General features: G+C 49.1%; 2 protein-coding genes across 13 annotated transcripts in view; both read left to right on the plus strand.

Annotated features, from left to right (window-relative positions):
- The first annotated feature begins 10 nt into the window (after nt 1–10).
- SCAMP4 (secretory carrier membrane protein 4) lies at nt 11–22108 on the plus strand. 10 transcript variants are annotated; one of them, XR_012626520.1, is made up of 11 exons: nt 18–87; nt 5742–5810; nt 5899–5954; nt 6082–6164; nt 6242–6299; nt 9073–9201; nt 12304–12460; nt 15557–15658; nt 16620–16737; nt 17457–21442; nt 21794–22108. XR_012626520.1 is itself a non-coding variant. In XM_074851343.1 (10 exons), exons 2-10 carry the CDS (start codon nt 5794–5796, stop codon nt 17631–17633), a joined length of 897 nt encoding a protein of 298 aa, XP_074707444.1. In that variant the 5' UTR covers nt 11–87; nt 5745–5793; the 3' UTR covers nt 17634–22108. The 10 variants fall into 10 exon arrangements, 8 of the variants coding, with proteins under 8 accessions (XP_074707444.1, XP_074707443.1, XP_074707446.1 ...); XR_012626519.1 differs by having other exon boundaries at nt 17457–21119; nt 21294–22108; XM_074851343.1 differs by having other exon boundaries at nt 11–87; nt 5745–5810; nt 17457–22108.
- A 1744-nt stretch (nt 22109–23852) lies between these two features.
- The window catches only part of CSNK1G2 (casein kinase 1 gamma 2), a 45912-nt gene continuing 44542 nt past the window's right edge, over nt 23853–25222 (plus strand). For 2 of the 3 annotated variants that reach the window (XM_074851958.1, XM_074851960.1), the window contains exon 1: nt 23853–24082. The gene's annotated coding sequence lies outside the window, so the exon portion shown is untranslated. Of the gene's footprint in view, nt 24135–25222 lie in introns of all 3 variants that reach the window. The other variant, XM_074851959.1, reaches the window with a different exon arrangement.

Raw genomic sequence — 25222 nt, forward strand, 5'->3', positions numbered from 1 at the left:
GCCATTGCAGGGACTCTCTTTCCCAGCGCGCCCCGCGGTGGGCTCGGGGGAGCGGGGCTCCGGCCGTTGCGCCTTGCGGTGGGCACGGTGAGCGCCGGGTCGGGGCCGCGGGGGGACGGGGACAGCCCGGGCCAGGCCGGGGGGAAGCGGGGACAGCCTCGGAGGAGGAATGGGGGTGGTCGGGAGGGAGCGCGGGTGGCCTCGGGGACTGGCGGTGTAGGAGGGTCGGGCGGGGGGGGGGGGGTGTGGGGTGTGACTGAGCTACCTCAGCCTTGGGGAATAACGGGGCCTGATCGGGGGTGGCGGTGGGGCAGCGGGGAACACCCTGGGAGGGGGACGCCAGGAGGGGGTAATGGGGACAGCCTGAGGGCAACGGCGATGGGGGTAATGGGGGCAGTGGGGGGGAGCGACAGGGGAGGGAGTGTCGGGGCAGCCTGTGCTTGGGGAGGTATTGGGGACAGGCCTGGGGGGAGGGCGCATGTGTGGGGAGGAATTGGGGACAGCCCTGGTGAGGGGAGGGATTGGGGTCAGCGCCGGTGGGAGCAGCTATCGGGGGCAGCGTGTGCGGGTGTGCTGGAGGCAGCCCCGGCAGAGGGCGGTGAGGGGGTTCCGTGCCCCCGTGGAGCACGGTGGCAGGTGTGTCGAGGCTGCTCCCGTCCCCTCGCGGGCTGCGAGCACCCCAGCTGTGCCCTCCAGCCTCTCCCTGAGGGGTGCTCGGGAATTTGCCTCTCACGGCTGCTTTCTGCCTTGGCTGGCTGGGGGGAGCCATCCGGGACACTTCTGCCAGGGCTGGTGCTCGGAGGCTTCCAAGGGAGCGCAAGGCAGGGCCAGGGGACGAGGCCGGTGTGCTCGGGGCAGGGTGAGCACAGGCCGGCTGCACGGCTCCTGCTCGGGAAATTCATGTAAGTGGTTTTCCAGGGACTGTGAGGAGCAAGGCTGAAGCTTTTTGATGTGTGTGGTTTGGGTGCCAGCTATTTCACATATTGCCCTTGATAGAGACAGGACATGCACATTGTAATTTTATCTTCTCTCTGGCCTTAGTTTTTTTTGTGAGTATTAACCAGCGCAAAAAACTCTTATCTGACGCTGTGGTGAAGAGAGCAGTGAGTTAGAAATTAAGGAGGTAACTGATGGATTAATTTATCTGCTTTTTAGTGTTATTCTTGACCAACTAATGTTGTTGCTACTGTCTGCAGCCCAGGTCTTCTATGTGAGGTCAGTCTGGGTGGGTGACAAGTGGTGGAATAGGCTTGTGCCCTGAACACATGTGTTTCTGTGCTTTCTGTTTTCCTCTTGAGCCTTCTGCGGTTCTGCCCCTGAGCGGCTGAGCTTTACTTCTGGAAGTGGACATGCCAAAGTCAATATTTGTCTGCTGCGGGTTCGGTAGTACCTATATTAAGGCTTCTGCCCATCTGCTGAAGCAATAGATATGGCTGCGAAAACAGGCCGGGAGAGACCTGAGGGGAATTGCTTCTGATTCTGCTTTCTCACCAGCTCCAGGATGGGGGAAAGGGGGCAGCAAAATGCCCTGTACAGCCAGGAGTCCCCGAGAGGTTCCTGGACTGGCATGGGAGGAGGCTAACCCTTGCTAACTTTATTGTGCCCTGTGCATTTCCTCAGCAGCAGTGTTGCCATAAACAGTTTCCGCATTCTCACGGGTCATGCTGGTCGGCTTTTGGAATTACTTTTTTGGCTGGTTTTGTCACCTCGTCTAATTAGAAGCACAGCACTGCAAGCGTGGCACTGGCATTGCTGAAGGGGCAATGTCCTGCTCCGCAGGGGTTGGCAGTGTGTGGCAGGGAGAGGAAACACTATCAGGTACAAACTGTATCAGCTGTACAAAGTCTAGGTTCATAAATCTGAGCCAAGCATTTTGGTGCCTTGCAGAGTGACCTCTGGTGCCTCGGGCTCTTTGGGAAGTTCTTGATAAGAGTTGGGCAACTGAATAAGACTCAAAAGCAGCTTTTTCTCTTAAAACCGGTGCGGAGTCACCACTTCCTTTTTAAATGCAACTGCAGAGGCATAAGAGCAAGACATTGGCTTGTCTCGGGAATGCTGGAGACTGTGTTGATTCCCTCCGAGCCTGGTGGATTCAAATCCACGTCTCCCAGATCCCTGCAGGGTGCCCTTGCTTTTAGGCCATTTACTCTTCTGAAATGTCTGGGATCTCCTGGCTTGCAGCATGAAGTGACTTCAGAAAGCCTGGTCTCTGCTGATAACCCTCACCAGAGGGGTAAGCTTGAACCACTTTCAGATGTGCATTGTTCCCATGTCTTCTCATTCTGCTTGTGCTCTAATTGTTAAATACTTGTTTTACGAGGGGATGTTGGCATGTTCTTCTGCCGTTGCTGTTACGTACGGATCCTGCCCCTCGATTTGCTTTTGGCAAAGTACTCTAGATTAAACCCTTGGGTACAGGTCTGCGTAGAAACGCTCAGCCTCGCTACAGTCATCATATCAGAATGAAAATATAAAAGCAGTACAGAAAATACCCTAAAGCAAGACTTCAGAAGCTGGTGAATTTTGCTGGATGGGAAGCTTAGGATGTCGGGCTCTTCTGGGTTTGGCTGGGACCTCTGCAGATGGCACGAGAGGAGCTGGTGTGAATCTGGTTGTAGGGCACTTGCCCCAGGTCGCCAGGTGGGTTTATGGCAAAGCAGGAATGAGTTGAGTTCAGCTCTCCCACCTTCCTATCGGTGCTTCTCTTTTGATCTGTCCTTTATTTATTTCCCCTACCGCCCTTCTCTCTTTTTGGAGAAAGTAGTGAAAAAATAACTGAAACTTTTAAAACTATTTACTGTAATATAGGCAGAATAAACAAGGGGACTAAATAGTAACATAATGTGCCTCAAGCAGATTGCTGCAGGTATACCTTCACAAAATTTTCCCTAATCTGAGAAGGGAAACAAGTTTCACACTAAAGTTGCATTCAGAGTTGTTGTCACAGTGCTGCTTGCATACGTGTCTTGGCGTAAAAGGAAAATGATCTTAAAATGACACAGGGCATTTTTGTCCTTGAAACACTGATGAAGAAAAGCTCCCACTGTCTCCAGTGGGCTCTTGTGAGTCATGTGCACGTGACTGTAAACTTTGGAGTTATTCACTGACCGCGGATGAGCACAGTGGAAAAAGGAAGTTCACTTCACACTGTGGTTTCCTTACCGTGTGTGGTTTTTTCCTCCCTCCGCAAACAGTAGATTATGTATGAAAGAATCTCTGCAGTGGAGGGCAGGATGTTGGGTTTTGTCTATTCTCAATTAAAGTGAAAATGTTCCAGTGAATAGAGCTTATTCATATGTGTTGTTACCTTGCACAAATCCACACGAGGTTGAATATACTTGTTTATGTACCTATTTATCTGTATTTGCTGCAAATCTATTTCCTTATGCCAAGATCTCACAACTGGCGCTTGACTTAAGAATATTTAGGCTGCACAGTGAAATTTTCCTCCTCAAGGAGTTTTAGCCACTGGCCATCCGTGCTGAGCAACATCATCACTTCCTAGACACAAGATTTTTCCCTGACTGTACATCTGAGCCCTGTTATCCTGAGGCCCTGCAGTTAGGAGTTTGCAGAAATCCTGCCCAAATTAAGTGGTGAGCTGGTATGAAAACAGCGACTCCTGTGCAAGTGTATCTCAGAGCACTGAACAAAAATATCATGGGGTTGGATCCTGGAGTCTGAGTTCAGGCCTGCAAAAGGTTTGAGCTTGCTGCCCGAGGTGTTCGTGGGGGAACGCTCCCTTTCGCCAGGAGCTGGGCTGGGGTCTCAGTGCAGCTGAACCAATGGAAGATCGATGCGTTTCGGGAACTGATTATTCAGCTGCAAAAAGAAATATTCACAATGCTGCTTTGTGGTTCCAAAACACATCTTTCTGTAGGGAAATTACAGTTGTTGTCCAGGAACTTCTGTGAGATTACTCATAAAAGCAAAGGTTGCCGATGAGTGGAATATTTGGTAGTTTCACTTAGAGCTTCTTTACGTGATAATCGTAGAACATCTCAAGTTGGAAGGGACCCATAAGGACCATCTCTGTCTTCAAAACATTAAACCATGACTGAGATTTATGAGGGAACTAAATGAGAACAGCTGGATGAGGCGACAAGCGAGTGGATCACCATAATGCTGCTTTCTCTGTTCTCTGGTTTTTTTTATTCATTTGTTTGAGTTAAAGCCACTCAGCTGCACCACAGTTGTCTCCTTGAGAAGGGAGGGCACCCAAGACCTACTGTTTGGCCATGATGCCCCTGTCAAGCCAGGAATGTGTCCCTTGGTCTTGCCTTCTGGTCCCTTTTCCAGAGGACAGACTGATGCCTCCCACTGCTCTGCAGCTGTAAGACACTGGCACTGAAGTACATGAACTAAATAATCCTCTTCTGAAGGTGGATCTTACTCATTTGCTCATCTTTCAGTGAAAGATTATTTTCTCTTAGTGCTTTAGCATAACTGGTGTTTGTGTGTCATTTGTTCTTCCCACAAAATTTACGGATCTCAGCTGGGAGCAGCTGCAAATGGGCGAGGTGAAGTTTTAGTTGTGTTCTTAACCGTTTTCATACTTTATTTTCTTTTCAGGCATTTTTTAAAAAGGCAAAGCAAAAATGCTTCCATTTCTAAATCTTAAGTTATAAAATGCCCATCAAACACTGGGTAATGTTTTTTTGGGAATGCCCAGAGGCTTCAGCTGCGATAGGACTCCTCTTCTTACCTCTGCTGTCAGAGCGGTTCCAAAGAATGTTTATCCATATGGTGATAGGTGCTTTATATATATAAATATTTATATATATGCAAGCCTTTAACCAGGGAGTCCCAGCCCTGAGCAGCTCACGAGTGACGTAGCCTTCCTGGTCGCACTCTGTTGCTCTCTTTAGACTAGTACAGGTAATATAATATAATATAATATAATATAATATAATATAATATAATATAATGTAATATCCTTCTCTATGTAGATGTAGTTAAGCTTGTATATAACTGCATCTCTACGTACAGGAAGAACAGGCTGCCTGTACAGGTCCCACTTCTTATCAGAGTGCTGTTGTCTCCAAGGACCGTGCTAGAGGAGCTCGATTAAAAAGGAAAGTAAATGCAACCCCAACAAAATAATTGTGCCAGTATAAACTCTGCAACCTCCAGACCATCCACGGGGCAGACAGGAGCACAGCACAGAGGTGCAGAAAAGGGAAACGAGCTGCTGTAAATCCCAGGGGCTTTGGATACAGTGCTGCTATTCTAACCTCGGTGCTGTGGTTGCTGTCAGTGCTGGCAGCAGCATGTGGTGTTTGTTGTGTTTTTGTAGGGGCAGTTTTTAGTCTAGACTTCCTTCCTTCTTGATAACGCTTGTCAGACCCTGCAGTGCTGATTTAGAGGGTTGTTTTGTGGTATCTGTGTTTCCACTCTGGGGTTTGCAAGTAGGGGCACATGGTGTTTCTACCCTTAACGAAGAAGGGGTAGAATCAAAGCTCAGCACAGACCCCTCTGTGGCTTTCATCTGTGTGATCAGATGTTGCCAAAATCAGCAATGTGGCTTGACACCGAGTAAACTTTGCAGGATTTGATTGTTCCAGAATTACGGTCATGTTCAGTGTTGGTAACAGGAAGAACAAATCCGCTTTTTAAGAAGGGTTGTGCAGAATTGTTAAAATAATGAGAGATGCTGGGTTTTGTGTACCGGCTGATTTTTTTTTTTTCTTTTTAAACAGCAGTTTACATCATGGCTAACAGTGGTTATCTGTTTGTTTCAGCAGTTGGGAAGGTCCGCAGAGCTAGGAGCCAACAAACCATCTCAACACCTAAATGAGGCACTACGTCTGGTGAGCTCGTACAAATTTCTCTTCCGATATTTGCGCTTTGCTGGGTCCCACCCAGACCTGTCTGTCTCAGCTCGCTGTCTGGCGGCAGCGGGAAGGGACACGTGTTCTGGCAGCGGCTCCCCGTGCATCCTCAGTCTTTGCCAGGTACCTCTAAGAGCACATTTGTTTGCCACTGAATAATACTTAAAAGTGGTTGACAGTGGGGTTGTGCTGAATGAGATGCTACCAGGTGGAGCTTCATATGAACAAGGAGAAATCGTGATCCTTTCAGGTGCCGGCCTGCCTACTCTGGGCTATTGGAGACAAGTAGTTTGTAGCGGGAACCCCGGGCTCGCAGTCTGTTGGATGCTGTGCAGGAGATGCTCCTGATTCCAGGAGGTTCCCTGGGTGCTGGTTAGTGCCATGTGCTGACTTGATTTTCTTTCTCCAATAGATCTGTTGCTATCTGTCTGAAACTTCACCAGGGAACACTCCTAATAGAAATGGCAGGTAAGAGCACCTCAAAATGTGGCAATATAGGGAGAAGGGTTTCAGGGAATGTTTCTCAGTGTGCTGTGATGGCTGTAACGTGTCCCTTCCTGAGATCTTAGTGATCCCTGAAGCTCTTCCACTACTTCTCTTTTCTTGCCTTGGTCTCATTCACTTTTACGCTGTATCCACTGTAGATTTGTCAGCTGAGGTTACTGTTCTAGCGATAAAGGCTCAGGTGTGACTTGTCTGAAAGTTTTAAGAGGATGGACTTTATTCACAAAAAAGTCCACGAGACTAATTCCTTCCTTACAGAGGCTAAACAGCTTCCCACAGCATTCCTAGGTGTGCTACTGATACTAATACACTTTAATTTTACTTGTAGTGAAATTAATAACAAAATTCCTCCCGACTTCTTTAAAATAAGAGGAAGTCTGGGACTTCCATACAGCTGCTGTTCATTGGTAATACAGTTTGGTTTTTGAAAGCACGGGTTGTGCTTGCTGATCTGATGTGTTGATCCTAGCCTTGAGGGGAGTGCTGTAGCACTCCAAGCTATGCAGTCAGACATGAAAGGGGATATTTTCATTTGATTTCTTTTGTCTTTTCTGGGAAGTAACCCAGAACAGTTGGAAACTACGGGGTCACTGCGTGGGAGAAAGTGGTCATCTGGCTGCTTGCATCCCAATCTTTGTGTACCTAGCAAACACGTGTGGAAGTATTTGGAGCATTTTGTGAGCTTGAAAAATAACAAACTGCAGTGGCTGGTGCCCAGCAGGCCAGTTGGTTTTGGCCCCACCATTTGGGGATTTCTGCACTGGAGGCTGGCAGCGACTCTACTGCCCGTGACAGATCTGTACTGCAGGAGAGAGAAAATGGAAGAGAGCAGAACCAAAGTAACTAGCTGCAGCTTCAGCTGCTGAAGAGGGACAAAACAAAATTTTCCTCATCTCTCAAAAAAACCCAGAATTGTTAGAGAATCTGTTTTTACTGTGGTCAGTTAATCTGACTCTTCCTGACTTCCCTAGAGAGCTGTCTCTTGAGCTTTAAAAGCAGTGCCCACTTCCTTTCCTTCGATCCAGTGTTGTTAGGTCCTTTTGTAAGCTGCTGAGGCAGACTGTCGGGGAGAAAGCCCATTAGGGGCTTATAGCAAGTAAAATTTAGTGCTAAGAAGTCCAAATTCCTATGGACTTTGAAAGTAGCCATGGGACATCAGCACTACATGTGATGGGGTCAGCAGTAGGTGTTAACCAGTAACTAATACCAGCTTCAGAGGGCATCTGAATTAATGTAAAATGCATTTAGTGGAGATGGGTGAGGAGGGGCAGAAGACTTAATGTGTCTCTTTAACTAAGGAAAAGTCTACTGAAAAGTCAAGCTGGACTGGTGACCTAAGACATTATTCCATGTTTAATTCTGATGTACTCACAGTGGGCATTATCCTCACCATATTTTCTGTGTCAAAATGTGCCTTTCCTTTGCATGAAGTAGAGCCTCTTCTGTCCTAAAGCATGACTTACAGCTTTAGACTCTTCCCTGCCAACCTTCATATGAAGTTAAGAAGCTGCTCCTGCAAAATGTCTTCTCACACGGAGATAATGGCAAGAGAAAGGGAACTCTTGTGCTGACAGTTCTTGTTCAGACATTTCCTCTGGTCTTCTGTGCCATTTGGAGATTTTCCCAGGACATTCTTCATCTTTTCCTCTGGTTGTTTTTAATTCTGTTTACTGGGGCTGAAGTAGACTAGAGACAATTAGTCACAATGCCCTGGAATCAAACTTTAATCAGCACTGGAAGGCAAGAGCAGACATTCCCAAACACGTAGAAACACACATCCAGGCACACACATGTATACAGACAAATCTGCACATCTGTCTGGAAGCTGACAGCAGCTTAAATGCAGAGGATTTAGGCATTTAATTACTTGATTTTAAAACATAATTTCTTTCCAAGGTAAGGTTTTCTTCACCATATCACTTTTGTAAGCATTTGCTGATTTAGTGTATCTGAATACAAAGCTGCTTTTTTTTTTTTTTTTCTGGGCTATAACCTTACAGGAAAAACTTGACTTTTAAAGAAAAAAGGGTATGTTCATGAGTCATGTCACAACAAAATCATCCCTGATATCTGACTTGCCTTCCCTGAACTGGATGATAGCTAAGTACTAAATTCCAGTTTGAGAGATGCTTTCCAAAGGCATCCTTCCTTACTATCACAGGGACATACCTACTGCAGGTCCTAAGGCCTGATCCATGCGCCAGCAAACCCACCTACTCAGAGCTTGTGTCTGAAGGTAAATCTGCTCATCTGCACAATCGCCAGCCTTTCCTCTTGCTTTGGTTTTCTGAGAGGTTGTAACTAAACCTGTGTGCAGCCTGTTTCCCTGAGATGTTGCTGGCCTCTCCCCCCTTTCTGAGGAACCTCATCCTGGAGCTTATTTTAAGGTTTTTATCTTGCAGTGCCTTTCACACAACTTTACACTGATGTGTAAAGGTATCAGATCCACGCGTTACTAGCTTGTTTCTATTCCTCGCTCTAAACTTTGCACGTGCTAGTTTAAATGTTGTGTCCACTGCTGAGGAAGGAGAACAAAATGTTTGGTGTCCAGGTGAGGATGAATGTGCTGCAGTAGCGTGAACAGCCAGAGCTGGTGGTGGTTTGCTCTTGATTCTTGTGAGTCTCCTGGACCCAGAGGTCCCCAGGCGTGTATTGGGAAGGTGTGGAGGATATGACACTTGCTCAGCCATATGAGAATGTTTCTGCATTCAGCTGATATCTGTGTTCTCTGTTGTAGAAAAGGTGAATAACTTCCCACCGTTACCCAAGTTTATCCCTCTGAAACCGTGTTTCTACCAGAATTTTGCTGATGAGATTCCCATCGATTATCAGTCTCTGGTGAAGAGAATCTACCACGTATGGATCTGTAAGTTGAACGAGAAACTTGTGCTGGGAAAACGTATGGGTGTAGTGAAAAAACATAGATCTCAGTGATTTATATGCTTTAAAGTTTTGACTGCAGATAGCTGATGAGAAACAATGATTAATCTTAGAATACTGTAAGATAACTTTATGCCCAAATTTTAAGCTGCTGTGCCTTGAATCTTTGCTGCAGAGCTGCTGTTGAAGAGAGAGTATCAGTGCTAGAAAAGTCTGTTAGTAAATTTGAGAAGGAAAAAACCAGACTGCATTTGATACCTTTATTGGTGTCAAGTGATGTTTTACTCCCCAAAATAGCCCTCTTAAAGTAATTCCCAATTCACCTAAACTAAGATGAATAGGAGATTTTTAGGCAAGAAAATAAATGTGGCCCATATGCTTGCTACCTGTCTCCCCACCTCGCTATAGGAAGGCTAAAATTCCCCCTTGTTGTGCCATCTACAGATTTCCCTTTCCCAAAGGAAGCAGTGTCTCCTGGCTGTATGCTGTCTCCTCCTTAGCTGTCCGTAGCCTGCAAAATGTTCCCCGTCCTGCTGGAGAAGGGCGCTGATCCTCTTGGTCACAGCTGGTGATTTGCTGATATTCTCTATGAACAGACCTCCTGGCTCTGGGCTTGTGTTGTCTGGCTTAGCCATTCAAAAGCCAGTAATGAAAATTGACCATTCTTCTCCGAGGAATGAAATCGGATGAAAAATGGTGTGGCAGGCCTAGAAAACCACAGGGAATGCTTTGGAAGATTAAAAATCTTTTTGCCTTGCTTATCTTTTTTTCCCCAAATGCTTGTCATCCTATTTACCCTTCTCACTGAAGGAAAGCTTGTTTTCTGCCAGATATGCATTTGGTGGCATGGCTTTTATTCCAGATGCATAGGATGTGTGTATGAGAGAGATTTGTGTGCATAAATAATAGCATAATCTATCACTCCATTGTTCTTCCCTTATTTAGAGATGCTGAAATGAGCTCTGTAATTTTCTTGCCTGAAGAAACTGCTTGTCCCTTCAGACTAACTGGTTAAATGTTGCGTGCTGTAAAGCTGCCTTTGTCTGCAACTCTCCCTAAACAAAGCGTCCCTCATTCGAGTTAATGGCCCGCTGGAAAGGTGCCAGCCATTTGGGCAACTAGTCCAGGCATGGCTGAGGAGACCTGGCGTTTTCACCAGGAGTTTTAAATGTCCATCTGCAGCACGCTTTCTGTTGGGGTCTCCCTGACTTTTTGGGATGGGATGCAGACACACACACATATGGAGGGAAGGAGGTGAACAAGAAAAGGCCGGTGTTAAAAATAGAAACACAAAAGTCGTTGCTAGAAGGTTGAATGCTCGTTACTTTTAATTGGATGTGAACATTTTGTTGAGGTGGAGGGTGATTTGGGGAAACCTGTACCAGAGCTCCCACTACTGGAGAACAAGCTCCTGCCCGATGTGCAGGGAGAACCAGAACTTCCTGAAAACTTAATAGGTCCTCTTGGCTTGGTGGTTTGTTTTATTAAGCAACTTTTAGATAATAAATGACTTCTGAAAATAAAAATTTGAAGTACAGCTAATTATTGTATAAATGAAATTTAAATAATTAAAATTCTTTTTTCCCCTCAATATTAAGATACATCCAAACCATTGTGTATAAAGCCTTGTTGTTAGCTACTCAGAAAACACTTTCTTTGTAGTAAAACAATGTTTTATTTTAACTCTCATGTAATTTGTATGTCAGAAGCAGCAGCTGGGTTCAGATGCTTTCCACACTAGATTCTCCCGACTGTGCTGTCAATATTATTTTTATGACCACAAAACTTTGTAGTTGTTCAGCAGCCCCCAGGCTGCGTGAAGGCAGGTGGGTCTGTGCCAAGAGGAGGAAAGAGAAGACTCAGAAGGAGAGGCCAGACTGGTGTCGGGCGCCAGAGGACCAAGCCAGTGATGTGCGGGCGTGCTGCAGAGCCGCGGCACGTAGTGAAGCAAGGAATGGGCAGGGCATGGTCCCTTACCGCGGGTGAAGAGAAATTCAGGGGTTTAATTTTGACTGAATCAATGAGTCTAGGGTCCAGAGCGTTACTGTGAGCTCGTCACCAGGCGCTACTGAAGGGTCTGTTGTGTTTGGACCCTCCGCCTTCTCGTTTCTTTTTATCTGTCCTAATTGATACAGGTTACGGCAACATTTTTTTAAGTGTTACCACCTGTTTTCCAATATAGGAGCTTGTAATTGGGCTAAGCCTCTTTGACACTGGCAGAGCCCGCGGGAATGCAAGGACAGCTGCAGGGAGTCCCTGGAGTATTGAGGGGAGCGTGGAGGAAAGCGGGGAGCCCCTGGCATGGGGCCTGAGCTCAGCCTGCGAAAGCTGGGAAGCGTGCAGCCCCGCTTTGCGGTGGTGTTGAGCCTCAGGGAAGGGGCGGAGCAGCGTCACTTCATGCACGTCTCCTTAGTACAGCACTGGTGTGCTCTGGGGGCTGTTGTCAACTGTTCCTCTGTATCCAAGTGGCAGGAACAGGGATGTGAAAAGGCCTTTAAGCCACCCCTGTGGTCCTGTGTTCTCAGCCTGATTGGAGTTTGCTTATCCCCTTGCTCAAGGCAGCGCTTACAAGCCCTGGAGCTGACTTCCAGGCTCCCTCAGAGGCCCAGGGAAGCAGAGAGCGAGCCTGCAAGGCGCTGTGCTGGCTCTGTGAAAGCTCCTGAGGCAGCCTCAGCGAGCACGGAGACCAAAGTCATACTGAGGCTGGGTGCAGGGCAGTGGTTTACACCCCTCTCCTCTCATAAAGGGGGTTTGCTACAGATGGGAATTGAACCTTGCTTGGAATTCATAATAATACTGGCCTGAGCCTTGTACTGGTTGCACCGGTTGCCACCCAGCTCCCCATCCTTTGTCAGGCCCCAGAAGCGTTTCCTCAGCCCTCTGCCGCAGCACTCCCCCAGGAGATGGATGTGTCTGTGCTCTTGGCTCCTGGGTCACGCCAGAACCTGCGACTCTTGGAGCATTATTGGGCTTGAGTTTCCCACTGCAGCGTGGACCCTTCCTATTATAATACCGGGTGTTTGTCTCATTTTTGCATGAAGACGTGAAGCTGCACAACCTCACGTCTTTTCCCCTGCCCTCTTTACAGTTTACTGCATCACACTAGTAGTGAATGTAATTGCATGCCTGGCGTGGTGGATCGGAGGAGGCTATGGTGTCAATTTTGGTTTGGCGATCCTCTGGCTTATCCTCTTCAGTCCCTGTGGCTACGTCTGCTGGTTCCGACCTGCGTACAAAGCCTTTCGGTAAGTGGAAGCCCACGAGGCGGTTTTGTTTTGGTTTCCTCTGGGAGAGAGATGTGTTGTTACTGGGGAGTGCTCCTATGGAGAGATCTCTGTCTGGGATAAAGATTAAGGACTTGATGTCTGAATGTCTTGTTTACTTTTTGAGATTAAGAAAAATGTGGCTACTTTTAAATACTAGATGTAGGACTGAGGGTCTCCTGCTTAGGACTGGAGGTGAGCAGCAGTGGGTAGTTTGCCACTTCCATGAGGATGAAATTCATATTTTACTTAAATATCTCATACCAGTATAGTGTTAAGACAGATACTAATTTGCTAAAGCTTTATCAAGGTTTATTTTGATGGAAGACTGCTAAGTTATTAGTTTTTGAGAACTCTTCTGTTTTTTGTCTCTAGATACTTGAGAGCTTGGCTGCTTTGCTTTTTAGATAAAAGCAGTTCCCTGGAGCAAGTCTTTCTGAAACTCCACAAATATTTAAAGCCATCCTACATTTTCACTTTAATTAATAATCATTTGCATTTGCTCATGCTTGCTGTGGATCACGAGGCATTATTCAGACATTAATGCATAATGCCTGTCAGAGCTGTGAAGGTCCTGAGCAGTTTCCAGCCTGATGCAGGGAGAGGAGGGGAAGGATCTGCCCAGTGTCACTCTGCGGGTCACCAGCAGACCCCCCACACCAGTCAGGGATTTGGACTCTGAAGGTGAAGCTCTTTCTGGTTCCCTGTTACCTGAATACTCTGGGGTTTGATTATTCACCAGATTCTGTGATGAGTTGGTTTAGATAACAGCAAAAGCAGCTGATAGAAATGAGAGTTGACAGGTGGGATCCTATCTATTTAGCACATCCTAAATTAGTTATTTAAATGCTCTTCTGAATTTACGCTTTGTATACTAATGACACTGGGCAGTTAATGCACTGGTGGTGCTTAAAACATCAGTGACTACATCATGGAGTACAGGGGAGGATTATTTCTGATGGAAACAGAAGGCCACTGGGTTGGATTCATCTGAAAGTTTTAAAAGACCTGAAAATGGCAGCTGTGAACTGTTGCCCTCTGGGGCTGGGGTTTAGTCCCCATCCCTAGTTCAGAAGTCCAAGGGCCTCCGAGTGCTGGGCAGAGCTGTGTTCAAAGAGCAGTTTCCATTCTGAAGTCTGGGAAAAATTACTCCTCCCTGTTGACCTTCTCTGGGCTTCACAAGGACCGTTTCTAATTATTTCTTTAATGTTGTTTGTATGTGTTTATGCAACTGAATACTGAAAGGTCCCTGAGGTTAGTCTGTGTAAAGACTACAGTTAAAAAAAGAATAAGCCCTAGGGACAGACTGGCAAGCCCAGAGATCATTGACTTTGACATCCGTTGTAGAAGAGCCTTGAAAAACACTGCAGTGGGGCAGCACTGTTTCTGGTGGGATCGCAGCTAGTCATGATTCAGGAGAGGTCAGACCCACTTGCTCTGCTTGTTGTGGGAAGAGGCAACCCTTCACTATTGGCATCATGTACTGCGAGGATGCTTTCGTAAAACCATCGTCATCTATCTGCCTCCAAAATTAAATTAGCTGCAGAGCTTTGGCGCTATGGCAAAGCTGTTGCAAATCTGCACCAGAAAGCTGGATCAGAAATCACCTTTTCTGTGTATCCTCACTAATTCCCACAGATCCTTCCAAATGAAGACTTCTCCAGCCCTTTCAGGTCGTAGTTGCAAAAGTCTGAAGGCTCAGCTTCAAGCCTAATCCTTGTTAATTGGATTATGATAGGCACTACTGTGAACAGTCCCTGTTTGAAGTATTTCTTTCACATTGCTGTACTGAGGTGATACTTGAAAGGTGGGATCATGAGGATACTCAGGGATGGCAGATTTCTTTCACAGCATCTCTGTGGCAATCTTTCGAAAGGTAGAAGGTAACTGTGCCAACACACACGGCCCGCAGTGGCAGGGGTCTGGCTGGAGGCTTTTCCATTTGTCTCGGGCCAGCCAGGGTCCACAGCACTGACTTCTCCAGAGCCTGGGGTCCTGCCTCCCTCATCTCCTCTTCAGGCATTAGGGGCTAGAATTATGATACTAATAAACATTAAAATAATAATAATTCAAATAACTAACATTTAAATACTGAGCGGGAGCTGGGAATGACTGGAGTTCTTTTGTAAACTCCCCCTTGCACCAAACTGCCTCATAAGCAACTGAAGTGTTTTCTGTAAATCTGTTCTGTAAATCATGGGCCCTTTATGTTCCTGAGAGAATGGGAATCATTTGTATCATTAAAAATGATAGTTTGGGAGTTTTAGATACGCCTGGGCTTACAGTGGCTCATCGACGTAGCTGGTTTAATGGGATAAAGATGTTCTGCTGCAGTTCTGTGGCAGAGCCAAAACTCAGGCAAGACAGTGCTGTGCCCAGCGCCCCGGTGACAGGCTGTGAACGTATCCGGTCAGCCTTCTCGTTTGGGGTCATACTCATGCTGTCTGTTGCACCCTCTGAACCTGTACACCCTGAAGATGTGGAGCCCGCAGAGATGTGAAAGCATACTCCTGTGTTTCCCCAGACAGGGTATCACCCACTTCTCTTGTGGCTGTTTTCCCTCCTGTTACGTCCCAGTGCTGCGTTTTTAACCATGGGCGTGGAAGAGTGATGACGAGCAGCCACTGAGACATTCCCAGCTGGAATTCTCATACTCAGTGATCACTTCTAGTGTATGGGCAAACTCTGCCTGCTGGTGTTCCGGCCCCCTTGTGCCTATTTGCTGGTGGCTGAGCCACGCAGGTGTCAGGCTGTGCTGCCTTCCGATGTTTGGTCAGAGAATCGATTCAGGCACTCTGTTCTGCAGGAGACTGCCTCTCCTCAGGTGTCATCACATATGCAATTGCTTTGATAGAGCAATAGCAGGAGCCAGGCTTATTGAAAGAGATTAGGCACTGATGATTCATGGATCTGCATGCTTTCACTGCCAGGGAAAGAGGAGCAGCTTCAAAGTACAGAGCTGCAGAGGGATCTCTTCTGAGATACCACATTGGAGGGTTTGGACGTGATGGGGTCAAACATCGGTGTGAAGCAACACAAGGTGCCAGTCTCCCACTAACTTTCTCTCTTCCTTCACAGGTCGGACAGCTCGTTTAATTTTATGGCCTTTTTTTTCATCTTTGGCGCACAGTTTATTCTCACGGTCCTGCAGGCGATCGGTTTCTCCGGATGGGGAGCTTGGTAAGCAGGATGCTGCCACAGTCTTACAGCTGAGCACTCGGCTCCCATGCCAGAGGGTTTCAGGCTGTGGGCTGTTTCCATGAACTGGTGGGAGTCTGTACAGGGTGGAGTGGAAAGAAGCTTTCTGTTTTCTTCTGTGGCGTAGTTATATCTGCTCTTGGAGTACACCGTTCTGTTTTCGTTGCTGTATTGGCAGAAGTTGGATATCTTCACCTGCTTGTTCTTTTTAGCACCTTCCTGCAACGTCCATTTCTTTTTACCATTTAACCAGCAGTTTCAGGATTCATCTGATCCTCTCTTAGCGTTGCCCGCAAAGTATTTGCAGCACATGCTGAGCAGTGCACGATGACTCACTGTTGGCCTATAGAGCAAGTATTGTGAGAGTTGTCCTAAAATAAATGGGACCATTTTAGTGTCTGTCCCTGGTTATGTTATAATGGTGTGGCATTTTAACTTTCCGTCTCTAGAGACTTGAGAGCAATTCCTGCTGAAACTACAAATAATAGAAAGTCCTAGCACTCCATATGGCATTTTGTTTTCTTAACTGCTGATGGTCTCCAGTTACCCTACCTGGTTATTGCTGTGAAAGGAATAGAGACGTGGGGTAAATCATAGGGCCCTCGTGTGCCCTGTCCCAGGTCTGGTCTCTAGACACATGACCTGCACAACCAAAAGCACCTTAGGAATAAATCTTTTATTCCCAAAGTCTGTGCTGCTGGCTGTCCCCTAAAGGTCTGAGACCAGATTAGCGAGGGATGCTGGCAAGTGAGACTTGAGGTCTTGGGGAAATACCTGCCTTAGCTGCATTTAATTCTGTCCATTTTCTTCATTGTTATTTTCATTTTCAAGTTTTAAAGCTGCCTTGTAATTTCTGGGTATGCGTAAATAGTTTTTCTGATAATAAGGACACTTTAAAAAGAGAGCTGTAACGATATTGTTCCTTTCTTTCTATTTTTCCCAGCGGATGGTTGGCAGCCATTACTTTCTTTAGCACCAATGTTGCAGCTGCTGTGTTCATGCTGTTTCCTGCCGTTATGTTTACAATGTCAGTGGTCGCAATGCTCATCTGCATTTTAAGGGTAGGTGCTTCAGATGTGTCTCTGACTTGGAGTATCCGCGCTTTGTATTGCGATAATGTGAACAGGCAGCTCAGCAGCCACTGTCAGCCATCACGGCTTTTAAAGGTTTTATAGTGTGGTCGGTTGGTGTCTCTCAGAGTATCTAGAGGACAAATCCAGATAACACAGCTGGGGCTGGATGTTGTCACCATTTCATGTCCGATGTTCCTTGACATCACTCTAAGAAAGCTTCATTGCTCGTTGGGATGGTCATGGATGGTAAAGGTGAAGCATCTTGAGATGGCCTGCAGTGGGGACTGTGTGGCAGGATGGGAAGTGGTCCTCGGTTCTCTGCAGAAAGAAGGATTTGGAGGTAGGACTGTCTGGAAAGCCTCAGTAGACTGATGGCAGAGGAGAAGACAGGAGCCCTGCTGAAGCAGCAGTGTTGGTTTTACAAAGTTTCAGCCCACTGGCCTGGGTTGGCTGCCTTGCTGGGGGATTCCCAACCTGAATCCCAGCCATGTGGCTGAAATCGGTTCAAGTCTTGGGTTGATATTATCTATTTGCACCTCTGTTCACTGTATTAATACACTTTTAGTGCTTTAGTTCCTTGGAAATATAGCTCTTTACAGAGAGAGAAACAAATACAAAAACAGTACCAAAGTGACTATAGCTCTTCTGAGGGAGAGTTGTGGGTACCTGTTGCTGACTTTCCTCCTCTTCTCTCTTTCATCCATTAGGTACATAAAATCTACCGAGGGGGTGGTGGAAGCTTTCAGAAAGCTCAGGATGAGTGGAACAGCGGCACGTGGAGGAACCCCCCCAGCAGGGAGGCCCAGTACAGCAATTTTTCTGGGAACAGCCTGCCAGAGTATCCCACAGTGCCCAACTATCCCCCGGGAAACCAATGGCCTTAAGCAGCAACAGCTGCAAACTGCCTGGATTCTCTTCTTTTTGGTCTTCTTATTATTGTTATTTGGAAAGATCATTTGCATTCCCCCCCCAAGCACCCCAGTCATCTTGGGGACTTTTTTGGTTTTTGTTTCCTCATTACTGCAGAAGATACGTGCTGTCAGCCCTTGCCACCACCAGAGCTCTGCACGGCCTTATCAGAAAGTTTTCTTTTGTTTGTGTTGAGTTACCAGTATTTGCCTTGTTGCAGACTGAGGAACCAACCCTTCACTGCCCTTGCTTGAGGGAACCCTCTCATGACCATACGTGAAAAAGGCTTGACTTCCCCACAACGGCGAACACTACGACTGCTCCTTCTCCTGCCTCCCCGCTTAGTTTTCATCACATGCACAGTGCGCCGCCAAGTCATCTCTAACAAATGCAATCAGAGCATTAGTAGCAACTGGTGTTTACTCTCCCGGATGAATAATCTGGAATTTTTCACTCTTAAGGGAAATGCAACACCTAAATTATTTGGTACTAGTGATATCGGGTACTTGTAAAATCTACAACCTCGTTTGCTTGCGCTCTCTGGTGAAGAATCTTTTAGATAACGGTGCCTGCTGTGGGTGAGTGTTGTTCGGATGTGAAGGCCACCAGAGTCCATATTTGCCTGGATAGGACTATTGTTGTGCTAGAAGTCTTGCTTTCCCTGCTGCCAAAAGTTTTTGCCGGATCTGTGTGCTTCAAAGGTGCAGATTCATCTCATTTGGTTAATGATTGCTCACTAAAAGCCTGATTCAAAGCCCACTGGAAACTATGGAGAAGTTGGCTGACATTGGGCTTTGGACCTGGCTCCCTGGGTGATGTTTACCCTGTTACAGGTAGGGAGCACGAGATCTCTGTGCCATCGAAATTCCATTTGTGTGGCATCCAGGTTTTGTGCTGAGCCAAGAAATGCCCTACGGGACACACCTTGCCCTCTTGGGACACCCTTTTTTCTGGGCTCCCAACCAGTAGCCAGATGCAAGATAACTGTTGATCTCAGTGCTGGGGCCTCAGTGTGGTTTGGGAGTAATTCTATTACAGTGAATAATTTTAGTTCTGCCTTCTACTGATGTAGTTGAAATCCAGACGTTATGCAGCATGGTCTGGTAGACCAAGGAAAGCTCGTTAGTCCTTGTAACTGCCGTTAGCTGTGCGGACCTGGTCTGCATCTCTGTAGCACTTCCCTTCCATGTACGAGCAGGAAGAGATTGATTCGTGCCTTTCTCCAAGAATTGGCTGAAGAGAGGATAAAGCTGTTGGGAGGGATTGTTTTCCCTGAGAGCTGGCATCCATCTCATCATTCATCTCCATTCTGTGCATGCACGTCAGGACTGCTGTAGCCTGAGCCATCCAATTCCCCTGTGTCCTACAGCGATCCAGGCAGCAAAGGCTGCAGTTTTTTCTTCTCCCTCAACAGCCTGCTGTGAATTTTTTCAAACCTGTCAAAAACTGGGAGGTTAGTTCCCAATATTTTTATAGGGAATGAGTGTGCAAAGTCTTCATCTCTGAAAGTTTTGGCCAATGATCCTGTGAAGGACAGAGTGCTCCCCTGCGGAGACTTGGGAGGTGTTGGGCACCCCGTGGGTCAGACCCAGAGCCTGCCCAGCTTGGCAGGCTGGCAGATGGGGTGCCAGAGATGTTACGGTGTAAGCGGAGTCACTCCAAATTCACACTGGGTAACTGGAAAACAAAATTGGCTCCTGGAAAGGGATAGGGAGGTTGTCCTAGCTAGGTGGGATTGATTTGCAAGTGATCTTTTGAAAACTGTCTCTACATGTGCCTTATCTAATAAAATAATAGTTCACGAAGGAGAACTCTTCCTTCCCCATCATCCCTGCAGAACTTCCCATTTGCTCTATTAACTTTTTCTGTGTCATACTGTAAATACTAGGTGAAGTACAGCTTGGAGTCTGCATGACACCTTTGTTACTAGGGCCAAAGCGAAAGCAAACACGAATCAGAAGGCAGAGCCTCCCTGAATTTCTGTTTACAAGCAACACTGATGCCCTGCTGCAGAACCAGCCCTTTGCTGGGTCTGGGATATTTCATGTGCTCCGAGCACAAGGGGTTTTTTTTTCTTGCGAGTGTGCAATGTGCTTGTAAGTACGAACGCTTGAAGCTTTCTTAACAGAACACGACCTGATCGCGTTGTCAAGCTTTTAGGTGCCTTTGTCTTGTGTCAAGTGTAATTTTAAATGTTCTTTGTCGCTTGCCATCAGAGTGATAAAAGAACTGCCTGTCGATTAACTCCCTGGAAATACGTCTGCACTACGGGGGAGTGAGGGGAGGTTAATGGTGCTGAACGTGAGCTTGGCCACGCTTGGAAGCCAGAACATGGTGCGCCCGTGTACCACGCTCCCTCCAGCCCTGCCCCTCGCCATCCTCAGCCTCTTGCCAAAATTGTTCAAAAGCGATTGGTGTCTGTCCTTTTTTAGTGTGTCAGGTTTCAAAGGAACCAAGAGGAAAAGCATTGCTGGGGACTCTTTGTCCTGTTTCTCTTTGGTTTTTTTTCCCTTGGATAATCTGGGGAGCTCTTTTGAAGCACCCACCTTCAGTCTCGTTGAAAATGCTTGATGGAAGGTGAGGGGGTATTGAGGAGCCCGCTCACCAAAATGGTTGGAGCCAGACACCAAAGTCACACCCCGTTAGCATGCACTGCCTGAGATCTCTACAGAGCTTAACCGAACCTCTCTGGATGGGATCTGCCATCGCTCATCCCCCCTCCATCCAATTCGATGCCAGAAACCGTAATTCCAGAAAGTTGACTCAACACGCTGCCTGAACTATTGTGGCTTATTCTTTTGGACTCCTTTATGTTTTTAAATGTTTACATTAGATTTCTAAGACTTCTTAACACCATTAACCTGGACCTGGCTCCTGGTTTTGTTCGGCATCATGTGGCGTGTATGTGTGCGATGTTTCATGTCACTTGTGGAGCTCTGGTTTTTGTTTGTGTTTTTCTCCTGATCACAAGACAATAAACGCTCATCCTGTGCTTGATGAGAAGAACTGGCCGCATTAGAGAAGTGTGTCTGTTCCTAGGTAACTGGAGTTATCTGGCAGAGGGAAGTGGCGAAATCTCTTTATTTTCCTCCAAAGTCTCCCACCGCATGTTTTTTCCTTAAAAGAACAGCACATTTATGGATGAAGCTCATCCTTTGTGCTGGGGATCAGCGTGAGAGTGGCACGCTGTGGTTTGTACTCTTACAGATGCCTGATAAGCTTTTACCAAAGGTGCTGCCGTTGTTCTCATTTTCTAAAGGAGGGAACGGAGAGCAGAGGTGTGGGTGGTGGTGAGAAAGTCGCATCTCCCGAGCACTGGGGTCGAGCTCTTTTTCCTGGCCTCTCCTTAGCAGTGCAGAGACTCACACCGGCCCCTTGCAGCGCTGGCTTCTGCCTTCTCCTGTTTATTGCCTGGAAGGAGATCATTATCCCTGGAGTAAACGGGCTGTTTGACAGCAAAGGTGAGTTGAATCGCTCTATTTAGCACGTAGCTGAATTTATTGCCCCAAATTACCATGTTGTGGCTTCATACCCCAGTTCCACTCCATGGCAGATATTTAATCCTAAAAGAGACGTTTTCATCACCGCTGCTCGATACGACATCTGCTAATCTCAGTGTCTTCCTTATCTCCAAGGTACCCTGTGTCCAGTGTCCCCTGCCCAGCCGTCAGCATCTTGCTTTGACCAGTGGTTTCCTACAGCCGCTCGCTGCTGTGCCAGCGATGTGTTGAGCATGAGGATGAAACATCTTTTGCTCAGATTCTTGCTCCAGACCCTCAAAAGTGTGAGCACAAGGCACAGCTTTAACTTCTTGCTTCACCTGCTACCGGGGCAGGTCCTTGGCACTTGGAAGCGACAAGTTGTTCGCCTCCACCGCGCTCGCTGCGCAAGAGCTGGGGCTTGGCAGGAGGATGGGGCGAGGTTCGTCAGGAATGAGCCTGAAGCATGGAGATGGGAGGGTGGTTGTGCAGCTGGGCTCAGCCCCCCCCCCCCGCCCTGAGGAGCTCCCCAAAAGGTTCAGGGTCCCCAGCATTGGGGTGGGGGCTCTTCCCCTGGGGGTGCATCGGATGGGACACTGCGAGGGGCCTGGCTTTTCCTTTTGTCTGGTTCTTCATGTGTTTCTGTCGCTCTTCAGTTTCCCAGGCCCTGAACACGAAGGTTTCATCCGCCCGCCCCCAAGCAGCTCGTTCTCCCATTCGTGATTGAGAGTGGTTCATTTTGTGTTGTCTGCTTGCGAATTAGCCCTAATTAGCTCGTGCCCGCAGGAGGAGGGCAGGGTTCGTAGCTGGATGCTTTCCTGACAGAAATTCCTTGGCTTTTCTTGCTAACTCGCTGGTGCTGAGCTGATTCCGTAGCATGAGCTGTACAGGTCTCTGCAGGCCACGCCTGGCACATCGCGTGTTCACTGCTGAAGATTCAACTTGAAATAAAATCAAAACTATTTGCTTTCCCCCTGTCCCGCTCCAGAGAATGGGTTAAATTCTCAAGCCAAAGGTCTGAACAACTTTAGTGTTCTCAGAGTGCTTCAAATCGCCTCTTTCTGCGGCACAGGGTGGTGGGATGGTGCAAAAAGAAAAGGGAAGGATGGCTCTGCCGTCGGGTACTTCAGAGGCAGTTTTATTCTCTCCTGTGACAGGATGGGGGTCAACGGCCCCTCGCTGCCATCCTGAGCCGGGAGCAGGGAGAGGAGAGCCGTGTCACAGGACGGGGATGGGATGGCAGCATCTGTTGCTTTACCTGCAGAGTAGCTCATTTTATTTTCCTAATTCTCTAAAACCATAGTGTTTTCTTCTAGAAGCAAACACCTACAGGGGAAAAGTACTTTAGATAAGTGCTGGGGGGACAGCGTTTCCCTGGAACTGGGAGAGAGTCAATTGAAGCAGCTGGAAATGCTGCAGTAGGTATTTGGGGTGATGCTGGTGGCAGAAGACCTGATTTTTTTCCCAAAACCACATAAACTCATTTGCCCGTCACCTGAAAATATTTTGCGGGTGAATCTGTCCCATGCTGTGAAGAAGATGAGAGCAGCAGGATCATACAGGAGTGCCCCTCCCTCCAACATTACCCTGAAAGGCTCAAACAGAGATGGCTCTTGTGCCACCGAAAGAAGGAAACGATTCTCCTGGCTGTGCCGTGCTTGACCAAGAGAATTTCTATGGCTGAATGATTGATCGGAATAACCTCAAGACAAGAAAGGGAAAGGCTTTTGGAGGTGGCACTGGGGGCTGTGTGCCCACCTGGCTCCTGTCTCAGCGGGTCACACCAGCCTGGAGCTCTGGCCCACTGACCTCCCTGCGAGGCAGCGGGGATGGCAGCGGCTTTGCTTGGGGCTGGTGTTCCCAAAAAGGCTTCAATGTCTGAAAAATAGTGGCCCCCAGCTTCCCTCTGCTCCCGCAGGGCAGGGTGCGGGGGGATGGAAGAGGCTGCAGGGCTTTGCCCACCAGTACCATGGCCACACCCCCTCTGTGGGACCCCCCAGACCCAGTTCTGCTCCCCAGAGATGGCCCCGGGGCCCTATAGCTGTATGTTGTACTGGGGGCTGTACCCCATACTGGGCCTGTACTCTTAATGGGGGGCTCGCCCACAGATTAGAGCCTGTCCCCTATAGCGAGGCTGTGCCATATACCATAGTCTGTCCCCTATAGCGGCGCTGTGCCATATACCATAGTCTGTCCGCTATAGCGGGGTCGTGCCCTATACGGGGGCCTGTTCCCCGCAGTGGAGCTGTACCTCACCCTCAGGATGGTGCCCTATACTGGATCCGGGTCGCTCTACCCCGTACCGTGGGGCACAACCTGCAGTGGGACCCGTCCCTTACAGGGAGCTGTACCCCTATAGGGTACCCTATAGCGAGGCCTGGCCCCTCCGGGGGAGCTGTGCCCTGTACCTGCGCCGTACAGGAGGCTGTAGGCAACGCGTGGGCCTGTCCCCGCGGCGGAGCCGGGCCCCGTACCGAGCCCCCCCACACCGGGCCAGGCCCCGCCCCCGCCCGCCGGGCAGGAGGGAGTTAACGGGAGGCCCCGCCGGCGGCTGCCAAGCGCGGCGCTGCCGTAAAGTGGCCCGCGTTGCCGCAAAGCCGCCCTTCCGTCGCTCGCCTCAAGTCCGCTATTCTCGAACGCGCTTTACGCCAACGCCGTTGCGCCACCACCCTCCCGTCGGCTGCGCTTGCGCCGAGCTCTGCCGGGCCTCTCCGCTTCGGAGTTGGTATTCAGGAAGGGCGCTTGCGCCGGCGGCGTGGCGGGGGGCGCATGGGTGCGCGCGGAGCCTACGCCGGCGGCGTAGCGTTGTCGCTGGCTGGCCGCTGCCCGCGGAGTGGTGAGGGGAGGCGAGAGGCGGCGTGAGGAGAAGCCGGGCCGGGGGCGCCGCCATGGGGAGGCGGCCGCGGGGCAGCGGCAGCGCGGCCCGCCGCTGAGGGCCCGCCGAGGTAACGGCCGCCGCGGGGCGCCGGGGCCGCGCCGGGGTGCCCTGTTGCTGCGGTTCGTCCAGGCCGGGACCGGGCAGTGCCGGGGAAGGGGTGGGGGGGGGCCGGGCCGGGCGGCGCCTCGGGCGGAGGCGGCGGGGGCCGGGCAGGGCCCGGAGGGCAGAAGGGGCCGTGGGGGCCGCGGGGCAAGGTAGGTGCCGGGGGGAGGCCCAGGCTTGGCCTGGGGGGCTGAGGGGGGTGGTGGGGCTGAGGGGAGGCGGGTCAGGTGGGGCCCGGGGTGGGGGGTGGGGGGGCCAGCCTGGGCCCGGGGGCGTGAGGGGGCTGTAGGGCTCAGGTTGGGGTCGGAGCGGTCCGGGGGGCTGAGGGCCCAGGGCCGCCTCGCTCCGTTCCCTGCCGGCGATGCCTGCTTTGTGGCCCTGGGGAAAGGGTCTGAGCCCGCCCGAGATCGCGACCCCCCCCCAGGGCCCCTTTGAGGCCGGGTCTGTGGCAGGGATGGGGTCGGGCCTTCCCCGGTTGTGTCCCCCTGGCCTGCACCCTGCCCTGGCCTGCCCGCTGGAGCCAGAGCCTTGCAGGATGTTGGCTCCTTTGTATGTGGCTTTCCTCCCTCCAGAGGGGTTGGGAAGTGTTTATTTGGGGAAAGGGACTGTGCTGAATCTGGTATTTAAAATAGCTTTTTTTTCTTTAGCAAAGCGGGTGAGGATGAATGTGAGAAACAGGAAAAATACCCTCCCCCTTCTGCCCCCACCAGACAGGAGCTGACTTTAGCTGTTCCTAAGGAAGCCGAGAAGAGAGGTTTGCAGAGGAGAAGCAGCTCTCCTGTGGAGCTGGGCCACCAGAGCCCTGGGGCTCCTGTTTGGTGGCTGGCAGAAGGGAACTGAGTGAGGCTTTTGGACCTGGGAGCGGGGGGAGGAGGTGGCAAATAAAGTGAAGTTTTGGGAATGTTTGGGAAGGTGTGTTTTCTTTTGAGGAATGGCTTGTGGTCTGGGCAGCACGGAGACCTGCTGTGATAGGTGTATTTCTGAAGTTAAAAACCAAAGTTTGTTAAACGTCTTTCAAGTTGCCATGAAATGAATCCATTCTAAACAAGCTAGAGGTAAGCAGGACCCGGGTCAAACCGTGTGTGAAATGACTGCAGGCATGTGA

This window comes from Strix uralensis, chromosome 27 (assembly GCF_047716275.1).
Source record: "Strix uralensis isolate ZFMK-TIS-50842 chromosome 27, bStrUra1, whole genome shotgun sequence".
NCBI lineage: Eukaryota > Metazoa > Chordata > Aves > Strigiformes > Strigidae > Strix > Strix uralensis.

Excerpts from the sequence above, each read along its gene's own strand:
- SCAMP4 (XM_074851343.1), top strand. Across the intron at positions 6,165-6,241 it reads CAGTCTGTTGGATGCTGTGC|AGATCTGTTGCTATCTGTCT; the intron begins AGGAGATGCTCC and ends TCTTTCTCCAAT. Across the intron at positions 9,202-12,303 it reads AATCTACCACGTATGGATCT|TTTACTGCATCACACTAGTA; the intron begins GTAAGTTGAACG and ends CCCTCTTTACAG.